Genomic DNA, 13,430 nt, shown 5'->3' on the forward strand with positions numbered 1-13,430 from the left:
CCGCCCCTAGCGGGGACGCGGGCTGCGCGGGACTCCGCAACCAGCCCAGTGGTTGCCGGGCAACGCATGGTCGCAGCGAGTCAGTGTTCCCTGAGCAGCTGGGAGGCGCGGGGCGCTGTGGGGAGACAGAGCGTAGCCTCTCTGCCCGGCCTCTGACCATGTCCTCTCTACGCACTGCCAGCCCCAGGCTGAGGAAATACTTCAAGGAAAACTACATTCCTCAGATCTGCGAGGTACTGCAGCCACTGGACTGCGGACCCGGGTCCTGCTTGGGGAGGTGGAAAGGGGAGGAGTCAGGAAAGACTTCCTCCAATAGGGGCTGGGAGGAGTGGCGGGAAGGAGCTGCGGAATTGGAGAGGGGGAAGTCAAATTTAGGTAAATTGGTCTGGACCCAAAGTACTGATCAAAGGCAGAAGGGTAGTAATGGCTGAAGATAAGGAGTGGGGTGGAGATAGTGGGTGACATCTCCCAGGGCCCAGGGCGGAAACCCCAAACCCCAACTTTTAAGGTTTGAATAAGAGCCTGAGGGACAGGAGAAGGAATGAAAAAAAAAAAAAAATGCCAGAGAGCAGAGGAAAATTAGGAGATTGTGTTAAGAAGGAGGTAGTGGGCCGTGATCACCTAGGGGGTTCTGGGGTTGTCTCAGAATGAGCCTGTGGGGAAGGACGCTCACAATCAGGATTGCCCCCGCATTTAAACTGATGGGTAGGAGGATAGTATGGGGGTGAATAAAAGGTTTTGTACACTTAGGGACAGGAAAGAGTTATTTGGGGACTTAATTTTCACTGCAAATTGCTGGTGAAATACTTGTCAAGAAGGTGTATGTTTGGATGGGATTGGGGGAGGAGTGCAGGAGGAGATTTGAGCAAAGTAACAGTGGAGAATGAGGGAGAGAGATACCTAAGGAAGGAAAGAGAAGAGCCCAACTGAGGGTAGTTGACTTTCTTGTGTGGTTGGGAGGGCCATTTGTTACAGCCCTCTTCCTTGTTGAAAGGTAACTTAGGAGTACTTATTAAAATGTTAAGTACAAGTGTACCCCATTGCCTAAGTTGATTTTTTTTTTCTGAGGAATCCTTCACCACTTCTGCTCCTCCATTACCAGCAGGTGGAAGAGAACATTGTCTTCTGGGGCTCTACACAGACATATTAAATTCATTATCCACTTCCCCTAAAAGAGTATAAAGGTGAATTTCATTTCACTTTCTATCTTTTTACATCTATTTATCTGACACAATTTCCCAGCACTTACACTCTTCTAAAATTGATCTGCATGTTTTGAAATACATAAACACTCTTTCATCATAGATTTCCCTGTATAGTTGACTTCTTCTGAACACCTGTGTATTCTAAGTAAAACCTAATTGTCCACTTATAGTATCTGCAAACTTCTTGACTAGAGTCTGATTTTAAAAAAAATATCTATCTAGGTATGGTGGTGCCCACCCTGTAGTTCCAGCTACTTGGGACACTGAGGATTGCTTGAACCCAAAGTTGGAGGCCAACCTGGACAACATGGCAAAATAAACAAAAACCCCACAAGGCATTCTGCATGGTTCACTGGGCTTACTGAAACTGTTGATTGATATTTTAAATCAATTTTAGAACTGTTCATTTAAAAATATTGCTTTTATCCAATTCTCTTTTTCTTCTTTTGGGAATCCAGTCATAAATATGTTGTTGTTGTTATTTACTTCTACATACTTTTTTTTTCCTTCTGTTCTATTTTTTCCCCATGTTTAATTTTTCCTGTGTGCTCAATTTTGGATCATTTTCATTGACTGTCTTCAAGTTTCCTAATTGTTTTATTCTGTATCCATTCTCCTGTTAAATATATGAAATGAATTTGTAATGAAATCTAATTTCAGACAGTATATTTTCCTAGAATGTCCATTTGATTCTTGTTAATATATTTCACTTATTAAAATTATGAATCTTTTCATTCATTTTGTCTATCTTGTTTTCATGAATGTGTTAATGACTTATTTTAAAACCATTGCCTGGTACCTTGAATATCTTGAATATCTGGTCTGCTTCGATGTTTGTTTTCTTCAGCTGGTTGTTCATCCAGTTACAACCTCTGCATATATCTAGTAGTTTATTTTATTGGACATCATGTAAAAACAAAAGTAGACATTTCACATGGTATACTCTTTCAGCAGAGAAGAGTCTCCCTTTCCTTTCTATAGAGAAAGGAAGAGCTGGTAACATCAATCCCAGACAGGACTAAGTTGGACTTAAGACTTAAGACTTAAGACTTATCCTTTTATCTTGGTTTGTATTATTCTTTTCTCTTTCTTTTTTTCCCTTTGACCAATTTCTCCTCCTCCTTTCAGCCCCTATATAGGGTAGTAATTTTACTACCTTTAATAACTAATTTCTCAACCTATTCCAGAACATACCCAGATTAGAGGAACTGTGGAGAATATTTTTTTCTAAGGGTTATCAGTACATGGCTTTGCTCTCAAGTGATTGCAGTTAATAGGGTTTAGTATCTTCTCTCAAAGTGATGCTGATACTAGGAACAGCAGAAGATACACATCGAGTGAAAGTACCGCTGCCTGAATATTTGCCCAGTCAGGGCACTTAAGAGAAGGAAGCTCACTAAATAGTTATTTGCATAAAAATAAAAAGGATATTCATCCCAGAAGATGGGTAGACATATAAGCAATATGAAAAAGCAAGGGAATGAACCACTCCAAACAGCCTACAACACTGCAACAATTGATTCCATTGAAACCCCAGTGGAGGAAATATTGGAGAAAAAATTCAGAAATTTCATAGTTAAAATGCTCAGTGAGCTAAAAGAAGATGTAAGTAATGAACTTACAGAGAAAATACAGAAGTCAAAAGATCTCAAAAAGAGACAGGGAGGGAGGGAGAATAATTCATTCTGGAAAAGAACCAAGTCCTTCAAATGAAAGACTCAAAAAAATTAAAAATTTAGTTGAAAGAATCACCAATAGATTAGAACACACAGAAGATAGATTCTCAGGCCTTGAGAACAAAGTGTTTAATCTTGAAAATAAGTTGACAGTTAAAAAAAAAAAAGATGTTAAGAGAACATGGCCCAAACATTCAAGAAGTCTGGGGTAATATTAAGAGACCAAAGTAAGAATCATTGGCATAGAAGAAAGCACCAGAATATAACCTAAAGGAATGCACAACCTTTTCAATGAGTAATATCATAAAAAATTCCAAATCTTAGGAATGAAATGCAAATCCAAATAGAAAAGGCATTTAGAACTCCAAATAGCCAAGATAAAAAAAAAAAGATTCTCTCTAAGACACAGTAAAATTAAAATGCCTATATACAGAATAAGGATAGAATTTTTAAAACCACAAGAGAAAAACGGCAGGTCACATTTAAAGGTAAGCCAGATAGAATTCTATGGATTTCTTAGCCCAGACACTTAGAACCAGGAGGGCTTCAAATAACACAGGCCAAGCTCTGAAAGAAAACAGGTGCCAACCAAAATAGTTTTGCTAGCAAAACTATCCTTCAGAATGGAAGATGAAATAAAAACCTTTCAGGATAAGCATAAACTAAAAAAATTCATAACCCCATAACCACTTCAAAACATACTCAATGAAATAGTTCATGCAGAAGAAATGGAAAATAAATATCATAGCCAGCATAGGGATGAATTCCACAAGAATAGTTAGTTAACAGAAAATCACAGCTGAATTAAACATTCAAAATTAATCAAAATGATAGGAAATAAAAATAATCTCTTTAGAATAACACTGAATATAAATGGTCTTAACTCTCTAATCAATATAGATTGGTGGGATGGATTAAGAAATTCATTTTACAGGCAAAGACATCCAGCCTGAAGTAGAAAGGATGGAAAAAGATATGCCATGCAAATGGAGAACAGAAGTAAGCAGGGGTAGCCTCTCTCATATCAGACAAAACAGACTTACAGCAGAAAAATTCAGAGGAGACTAAGGTCACTTAATACTAGTTAAGGGAATCATCCAACAGTAAGATATACTGATTGTAAATGTTTATGCCCCAAACATTGATGCATCTACACACATACCCTATACTCAAGAATCAAATAGACTACACTACCTTAATAGTGGGTGATTTCAACACACCTCTTTCACCAATAAATAGGTCATGCAGACATAAACTAAGTAAAGACTCTTTAGAACTACATACTATCAAACAAATGGATCTAACAGACAATTATAGAATTTTTTTCCTATCAACAACCAAATTCACTTCTCAGCCAGCACTTGGGACTTTCTTAAAATAGTCCATATTTTAGAACATAAAACAAGTTTTAGCAAATATGAAAAATAGTAGAAATACATCCTTGCATCCAATTCAGATCAATATGGAATAAATTAGAAATCAATAACAAGATAAAAACAAAGCATTTTAACAACTGGAGATGAAATAATACACTTTTGAAGGCAGATCATAGAAGAAATCAGGGGAGAAATAAAATTCTTAGAAACATGAGAACAGAGGTACAACATATCAAAATCTCTGGAACAGTATGAAAGCAATTCTAAGAAGAAAGTTTATAGCATTGAGTACTTATGTTTAAAAAATAGGTTATAAATAAATAATGTTATTCCTCCAGGTTCTAGAGAAAGAACAAATTAATCCCCTAATCAGTAGAAGATAGGAAGTAATTAAGATCAGAGCTGAAATTAAGGAAATTGAGAATAAAAGAGCAATATAAAGGATCAGTACAACAGAGCTGGTTCTTTTAAAAGGTAAATGAGATTGATAAACCTTTAACCAAACCAGCCAAAAGAAAGAAAAGATCTAAATTAACAAAATTATAATAAAAATTATAGATAAAAATATCACCACAGACATTTTTGAAATCCAGAGGATCATTAGAAACTATTTTGAAAACTTACAGGTCAATAAGCTGAAAAACCCAGAAGATAAATGACAAATTTCTAAACATGTATGACCTACTCAATTGAACCATGATGATATAGAAAAACAGAACAATATCAAGCAATGAGATTAAAGCAGAAATGAAAAGACTTCCAACAAAGAAAAGCCAAGGATCTGTTAAATTCTCAGCTTAGTTCTACCAGACCTTTAAGGAGAACTAATGCCAATCCTTTTCAAATTATTTCACAAAATAGAGAAGTCCACCAAATTCATTCTATGAAGCTATTAAAGACACATCAAAGAAAGAAAACCATAGGCCAATATCCCTGATGAATATAAGATGCAAAAATCCTTAATAAAAATCATTCAAAAACACATTAAGAAGATAGTGCACCATTATCATGTGGGTTTCATCCCAAGAATGCAAGGTTGGTTCAACATATGCAAATCTATAAATGTAATTCATCACATAAATAGAATCAAGAATAAGAATCACATGATCATCTCAATAGATACAAAAAAAAGCCTTTGACAAAATCTAGTACCCAGTCATGTTAAAAGTGCTGAAGAAACTAGACATAGAAGGAACTTCCTCAACATTGTAAAGGCTATCTACAACAAATCCAATGACAACATCATACTGAATGGAGAAAAACTGACAGCATTTCCTCTAAAATCAGGAACAAGACAAAGATGTTCACTGCTACCACCTCTATTCAATATGGTTCACGAAACTCCAGAGCAATCAGGCAAGGAAATGAAAGGAATACAAATAAGAAAAGAAGAAGTCTATTATCTCTGTTTGCTGATGACATGACTCAGCAAATTTTGGAGCTAATAAACAAATTCAGCAAAGTAGCAGGATACAAGATCAACGTACATAAATCAATTGTTTTCCTATAATCCAATAATGAGTATGCTGAGAAAAATTAGTAAAACAATAACCTAAAAGGATACTTGGGAATAAATCTAACCAAGAAAGTGAAAGATTTCACCAATGAAAACTATAGAACACTGAAGAAAGAAATTGAAGACATTAGAAGATGGAAAAACCTCCCATACTCTTAGATAGACAGAATTAATATTATTAAAATGGCATACTACAAAAAGCATTATATGGATTCAAAGCAATCAAAATACCAATGAAATTCTTCACAGAACTAGAAAAAACAATCCTAAAATTCATTTGTCAGAATAAAAGACCCAGAATAGCCAAAACAATCCTGAGCAAGAAGAATCATACTGGAAGCATCACAACACCGGACCCCAAATTATACTACAGAGCTAGAGTAGCCAAAACTACAGAGCTAGAGTATGGGCATAAAAAAAGATATGTACACCAGTGGAATAGAATGGAGATTTACATGAACTTTTTTATAAAGAGGTTTTTTTTCCTTATTTAAAAATTGAATTTGAAACTACTGTGGTCAATCATCATGACTCTGTCAGGGAATAATCTCTTTTCTAATAGTTTATGCCCTTGGCTTTGCATCAAGCTAGTTTTTTCCATCATAGACCATTACTATTTAATGACTTTCTTGCCATCCAGATCTATTATCTATACAGGTGATATAAACATAGAAATATAGGAAGAATTTTTTTTTAACCTTGGAACCAAGGGTTTTAAAAATGTTAATATTTGAAACAAATGAACTAAATGATCCTTGGGAATTTGGGCAATAAAATATTTACTCTGTAAATTACTTTATGATTTAGGAAAAGTAAATTATACAAAAGTATAATTTACTCTGTAAATTATTTTATATTTCAGGAAAAGAATGTTTTAGAAATTCCACATTTAAAAAAATTTGTAATGTAGAGATCCAGGGTCTGCATCTAGAGAGAATTATAAGAAAATGGAATACCTATATTGCCTTCTGATCCCTCATTCTCACTACATTAATCATATATCCCTCCAGAGTGCTGAGTTCTCTTTGCACCACTATGGGAATTACTTTAAATTGCTCCTTTATTTTGGAGATACCACTCAAAGGCATTTGAATTTTCAAAGAAATAATTTAGATAGGAGCCCACACAATGATGCCCTATTGGTAGAATTTCAGATGGTAGATCACAATTTTCTACCAGGCAGAAATCAGCACACTTGTTTACAAATAATGCCTGCCCCATAGAGACTGAAGATGAGTTAGATATGGTGGGTATGGTATTTACATAATTCCCAAACAAGTATAGGTAGAGATTGAGATGAAGAAAGTGCTCTTCAATTTTTGAGCTCAGATCTCAGTTTAATGCCTAGGAAAGTAAAAACGAGTTTGCAAAACTAGATCTGCCCAGCAGAGGGTGGACTTTAGTTACAAATCATGATTTTTTTTTAAAAAAATCACTTCTTTCATAACTATAAAAGTTTTTATGGTTTGTTTCTTTCAAGATTAAGTTGTCAATCTGTATTTTTTAAAATAGTGTATTTATTTCTACTCACATATACTCCATTACCAAGAATTTTAAAAAGGAACTAATGGCTGCATGTTTGTCACAGATGTAAAAGCTGATATACTAGGGAGGTGGTATACTAGGAAGGCTGAGGCAGGAGGCCAGACTGGGCAACATAATGAGACTCTATTTTTTTTTTTTTTTGGTACTGGGGATTGAACACAGGGGCACTCTACCACTGAGCCACATCCCCAGCCCTATATTGTATTTTATTTAGAGACAGAGTCTCACTCAGTTGCTGAGGATGGCTTTGAACTCACGATCCTCCTGCCTCAGCGTCCTGAGTCATTGGGATTACAGGAGACTCCCTTTTTTTAAAAGTAAATATTTGTCAGAGATGCAAGAATCAGGAATTACTATGTAGTAAGGGACTATCCTGCCAATTTATAAGGGGAGGAGCTGTTATACCGACTCATTTAATCAGACCTTGAGGTGAAAAAGTTATGGCTTCTTTGGAGGACAGTTAGTTTAAAAATGCAGTTCCTGAAACAAATCCACAGCACGAAAACAAACAAAAAGTGTGATTCATTCTCTTTCTAGCAATAATGTTTTATCTAGGGATTAGTTGCCTGGGACTACCTCCCTGTTGGGCAGGTAGCTGAACCATTGTCTGGCTTTCACAGAAGCTGCCACTCCTCACCTGTCCAGTCTACCTTAAAACCCTCTAGTCTGGCCTCAAATGGTGTCTTCCACTCCCTAAGCTTCCTTCTGCATGACTGAAGCCCACTAGTCTCTTGCAATAATCTTCATAACACTTTCATTTACAGAGTTTATAAAAATAGAAAAAATATTAGCACCATCTATTCAAATGTTGACAAGACATAGACACTCATTTATTTTCAAACTTTTGACTGTCATAAATGCAAATTAAGACTTTCCTGAAACTAATAACATGTCAATTTCGTCTTCATCCCAAATGGGGAAGTGGCAATCATTTGGAAGATATCATTTTGGCTTATTTCAGGGGATAAGGAAGTGTGTGTGTGGTACAAAGGACTTTGAATAGTGTTTAGGAACTTAAACCTGTTTATGTAAGTAAAGGAGTTTCTGTAACAGTAATTCTGACATTGCATTTTTTAAAACACTCTCATTTCTTAAAAATTGCACAAAATTGTATGTTGATTGTTCTGTTTAAAAGAATACATTTCTGAGTTTGTATATGAACACAATATTTTCAGATGCAGTGAATCTCCTCACCTCATTCCAAGTTCCACAATTCACACAATTTTGTGTGAATACACGGTATGAGTAAGATGGAGCCTTAGGTTTATAGTTTTAATACCTGGCTCTGTGAATCATTTGATTCTTCTTTGGCTCATCTGTGAGATCCAGAAGCAAAAATATCCCTATAAAAGTCAAGGTCATCCCTACTAGGATGTTGAAAGCAAAGTATACTGGTGCTCTCCAATGCGTGGCCATCTGTGACCTTTGGCCATGTAATTGCTCTTGCTGAGATTTGATTATGAATGACTGCTGGGGTTTGAACATGACCACCAAAAGTTCAAGTGTTGGAATCTTGCTCCCCAATGCAATAGTATGGAGAGGTGTGGGACCTTTAAAAAGGTAATTAGTTCTTGGGCGCATCAACTTCAAGAATGGATTAATGCTTATCTCACAGGAATGAGTTCTCACAGGAGCAGATTATTACAAAATCAAGTTCAGCTTCCTTGGCCCTCTCTTGCCTTTGCCATGTTATAAAGCAACAAGAAGTCACCATGCTCCTGAATATCCCAGCCTTCAAAACTGTGAACCCAAATGAAATTCTTTTCTTTATAAATTACCCAATCTATGGAATTTTGTTATTGCAGGAGAAAATAGACCAAGACAATGACCTGCTAGGTCTGGAGAGGGGCACAGTCCCAAGCCATGGTATAGGTTTCCAGAATGGCCCCATCTGTCGGCCTCTTTCATTCATCCCTTATTGATTCATTTTTATTTTTATTTTTATTCATTTTTATTCATCCCTTATTGAGCAAATTGATTCTGCTCTCAGGCTTAGCTTTTCCTCTTTCCCCACCTGCATGTCCTCATCCCTCCTAGCAACTTGGAATTTTTTCTCCAACTGCTGAGGACCCCAGTAGTTGTACTGTGCTTTTTTATTTCACTATTTAGGCCCTTACCATATTTCACCATGCTTATTTGAGTACCTAACAAGATAAGTAAGACTTGCTCTTTTAAATGTCTTACATCTGTGGTGTACCTACTCGGAGTTACAGTGGACAGTAACTATATTGTTGTTTATATTTGAAATATTGTTCTATCAAGTTCTCTTCTCTAACCATTTCCCCCTAAATGCATTTTCCCTAACTTCTTCCATTAGACTTGGAATAAAGTCAGTTAATCTTTCTCTATGTCATCACACTGAACTTTGAGTACTATAAAGGAAATTTTTTAAAATTTATTTTTTGTTTTTCCAAGTCTTGGCTTCTAATAAAGGTGATTAATTAACAAAGAAATGGTTGAAATTAATAATGGCTTGCTATCGTTACCTATTGAGTTCTTATTTTGTTCTAAACAGTATTCAAAGCAGTTTACGTATATCAATACATTTAATTCTTGTGATAACATTTAATTCTTATAACATATGTGCCTTCCCATTTAAGTAAAGAAAACAGAAGAACAGAGAGATAATCTATCATCAAAAGTTACATACTAGAACATTTCAGACCTAGGACTGAATGATTAATTGATTTTTTTTTTTAATACTGAGGATTTAACCCAGGCACACTTTACCATTGAGCTGTATCCTCCATCCTTTTTATTTTTTTTTTAAATTTGAGACACAGTCTCACTGAGTTCCTTAGGACCTCCCTAAGATGTCAAGGCTGGCAAGGTACAATCCTCCTGTCTCAGCCTCCAAGTTACTGGGATTTCAGGCATGTACTACTGTGCCTGGCTCAGACCTAGGATTTAAATCCAACAGAATGCATTGACTTGCTCCTTGAAAGATCAAATAGTGGAAAGGAGTGACAACAACTGTCTTGGATAAACCCATCTTTGTCCTTAATACCTAGAATATTTTTCAGAATATTTGAGAAGTACTGGGGACCAAGATTAAGAAAGCAGAACCAAAAGCAAGTGGAAGATTGCATAATTGCTTTATAAATTTACAAGTTTGAGAAAGCCATTTGTGATAGTTAAGTCGTGGTCTTTTTTTTGTCCTTGATTGTTTTTACTATGAAGGCTAGCTAACAGTAGTAAAACCTTAATTAATGTTTCTGAGTCACACATTCATCTTATGAGACCGTTTGGATATCTTGCTTCTACTTATAATAAAGACTAGATTATTTTATGAGTTTTATTTTCATGGAGCAGAAAAAAGCTATTGATTAATATGAACTGTTCATTCATTAATAAACAAAACCTCATGATGTAATATTTTGTCCAATGGAAATAGATAAGCAGTGATATTTCTTAGGCAAAAAGTGAATATTTCAACTGCTAGTTCAGTATGCTTTCATGGACATTTCAGAGACTTATCTTCTCAAATTGACTTCTGCAAGTTAACTTTTTGGGAAAGTAGTTTTCTGATTTGGGCAGCTTGGATATATGAAGAAATAGGCAATTTCTAATATTCATTAACCAGACCTCAGTTTTCTTAAAAATTCAGAAAGTTAAACTGCATTAAGGCACTAGTTCTCACACTTTCATGTGCATAGGAATTCTATTACAATACAGATTTCTAGGCCCCATCCTTGGGGAACAGCTTGCTCCTCACCTGATTCTGATGTAGATGTTCTTAGGGCATCAGAATAAGATGGAGGGGCGGGGGGGGGGGGGGGACATGGAGTGCAAGGTGCAGAAACTCAATGCACTGGAGACCCAGGCACTCAAGTGCTGCAGAGCTGATGGGCTTTTCATTAGGGCTATTTAGAAAGCTGTTAGAAGAGTTCAGTCCTTCTATTAGGTCCCATGTAGGACCCACGTTTGCTGTTACTTAGGTAGACACCCTTACAAACCCAGCTTGCCCTTGTGGTAAGAACCACTGATTTCCTGTGTAACCATAATCTCTTGGATTGTGGGAAAAGGAAATCAGTCTGCAGAGGGCTGAATGTTAACTGTGAGCAGCTGGGGTGGGACTAGGTCAGGAGGCAGAGCTGGAGAAGGAGAGGGATCCAATGTCTAAGACATTTAGCTATTGACTTAAGGAGATTCCCAGCCTGCAGGCTGCACCCGAAGAGGAGCACACAAAGCTATTGCAAAGGGAAAGACTGTATTATGCAGGAGAAATTACTTCCTCCCTTTCCTTTCTTCCTCCTTCCCTTCCCTTTGCTTCCCTCCCTACCTGCTTCTTATCTCTGAGAACTGATATGCTCCCAGGTTTAGGTCTGCTTGGCCCTTTGAGCTTTGAATAGTTTAAAAGGATGGGATCATTTATTCCTGAAATAAAAGAAAAAAAAAAAGCCAGAAGGAGTAGATCCTAGTTGGGAGAAAAGCCAAGGAATGTCCTCCACCCCCAACAAACACGGGCTAGATCCCACTGGAGACAGAGAGCCAAGAAGGAAAAGATAAATGCCCAAGGAGATTTCCAGGTGGTTTCTGTGGGCTGTGTGCAGTAAACCTCCTTCTTTGTCTCAAATCGAGAAATCCACAGTAATTCTGCATGCCTCATTAATACTTTTAACAAGAAACTTCTTTTATGGGACCTCATAGAGGAAAATGAGACAATTTAGCTTTCTGAGGTTTCATACATGTTCTTTAAACATTATCTTAGATTTGGTGAGTCATTTTTTCCCCCACCTATGCTAAAATTTTTCCAAAGTATATACTCTGTGGATGTTGTGAATGATCAAATACAAGTGGTTTTCAAAAGTTTTTCACAGTAGACTTTCATGTAGATTTTTCTTAATCACTTTTATGGTGGGTTGGGTCTGAAGAAATTTTTGACTTTAAAAACATGGTTTCCTCATATTTAAATACTGTCTGCTATTGGAATAAAGAACTTACCTCCTTATGCAATAGTGTACAGACTCTCTATTGACCATTTTCTGGTGGATTTTTAGAAAGAGGCAGGGTATGTTGCATTTTGATTTGTCTTTAGCAAAATATCAACCCTGGATAAATATAGAGGGGTTATGAAAAATCATGTTTGTTTGTTTGTTTGTTTATTCATTCATTCCATATTTTTACTGGTACATTATACATAATGGTGGGATTCATCGCTACATGTCTGTACATGCATACAGTATAACAATTTAACTTTGTCATTGTCATTCATCAGTATTTCTCCTTTCCCTTCCCTCCTCCCACCCCTGGTCCCTTTCCTTTACTCTACTGGTCTCATGATGGAGAAACCAGATGTAATTTTAAAATGAAATTATAAGAACATTATGATAAAGAACCAATGCCTGGGAAAATAGTTAATTTTCCTCCCCTGTCAGCATTTCTACAGGGAACCTAATTAACCATGGGTTCCCTACCTATTGGATTGTAAATTAGCTGTTCTCTGGGAGTCTGACTACCCACTCTTGAAATGTAAACACCCCTTTGCCAGGCTTTGAAGGCCAGAGATTCAACAGATGCCTTATACTTTGTAACTTTCTAAATTGTAAGAATGTAGCTACATCATTTAATTGCTAGGCCAATGAACTGCTGTCTAAACTATAACCTCATAGGCTTAGTTCTTAAAAATATAGCTCTTAGGGAGGTAAACTTAAGTTATCTTGAGTGACTGCTACCTGTGGTGAAGGCCATACTCACAAGCGTTCTCTACTATCTTTGTTCTATACCTGTGAAGTACTTATGGTAAATTTCCTGTGCATGGTCTTTGGTCATGTAGGCCAAGAATTCAAACCTACCAGTGTTGTAATGGTTAAAAAAATAAGGTCAAATTTCCTATAAAAGCCCCATGTAACCTTGGTGCTCAGAACCTCAGATCACTAGCTAGTTGGGAGAAAAGCCAAAGAAGGCTTTTGTGTAAATAAACCTGAGTTCTTCAACCCTAGGAGTGGTGCTTGTCTCTTTCTCTGTGCAATTTCCATAACAGTCTCTCTTCAATTTTCATGAGATCCCCCTAACTTCCAACTTTCTTTCCCTTTTTCCCATCTAGCTTTCACATCTGAGAGAAAACATACAGCCCTTGACTTTCTTTTTTTTCTTTTTTGATACCGGGGAA

The 13,430-nt window shown here is 36.5% G+C and overlaps 1 protein-coding gene across 4 annotated transcripts in view; it reads left to right on the plus strand.

Moving 5' to 3' along the window:
- The first annotated feature begins 7 nt into the window (after positions 1-7).
- The window catches only part of Fbxl13 (F-box and leucine rich repeat protein 13), a 195,833-nt gene continuing 182,410 nt past the window's right edge, over positions 8-13,430 (plus strand). The window contains exons 1-3 of one of the 4 annotated variants that reach the window (XR_001503811.2): positions 8-233; positions 1,069-1,184; positions 1,428-1,943. Coding sequence is in view for 1 of the 4 variants with exons in the window: in XM_015488382.2 (XP_015343868.1) it covers positions 159-233 (75 nt within the window). In the remaining 3 variants the exon portion in view is untranslated. Of the gene's footprint in view, positions 234-1,068; positions 1,185-1,427; positions 1,944-13,430 lie in introns of those variants that run through there. The other 3 variants (XR_001503812.2, XR_001503813.2, XM_015488382.2) reach the window with 3 other exon arrangements.

The sequence above is a fragment of the Marmota marmota genome, unplaced genomic scaffold, assembly GCF_001458135.2.
Source record: "Marmota marmota marmota unplaced genomic scaffold, marMar, whole genome shotgun sequence".
NCBI classification, from domain to species: domain Eukaryota; kingdom Metazoa; phylum Chordata; class Mammalia; order Rodentia; family Sciuridae; genus Marmota; species Marmota marmota.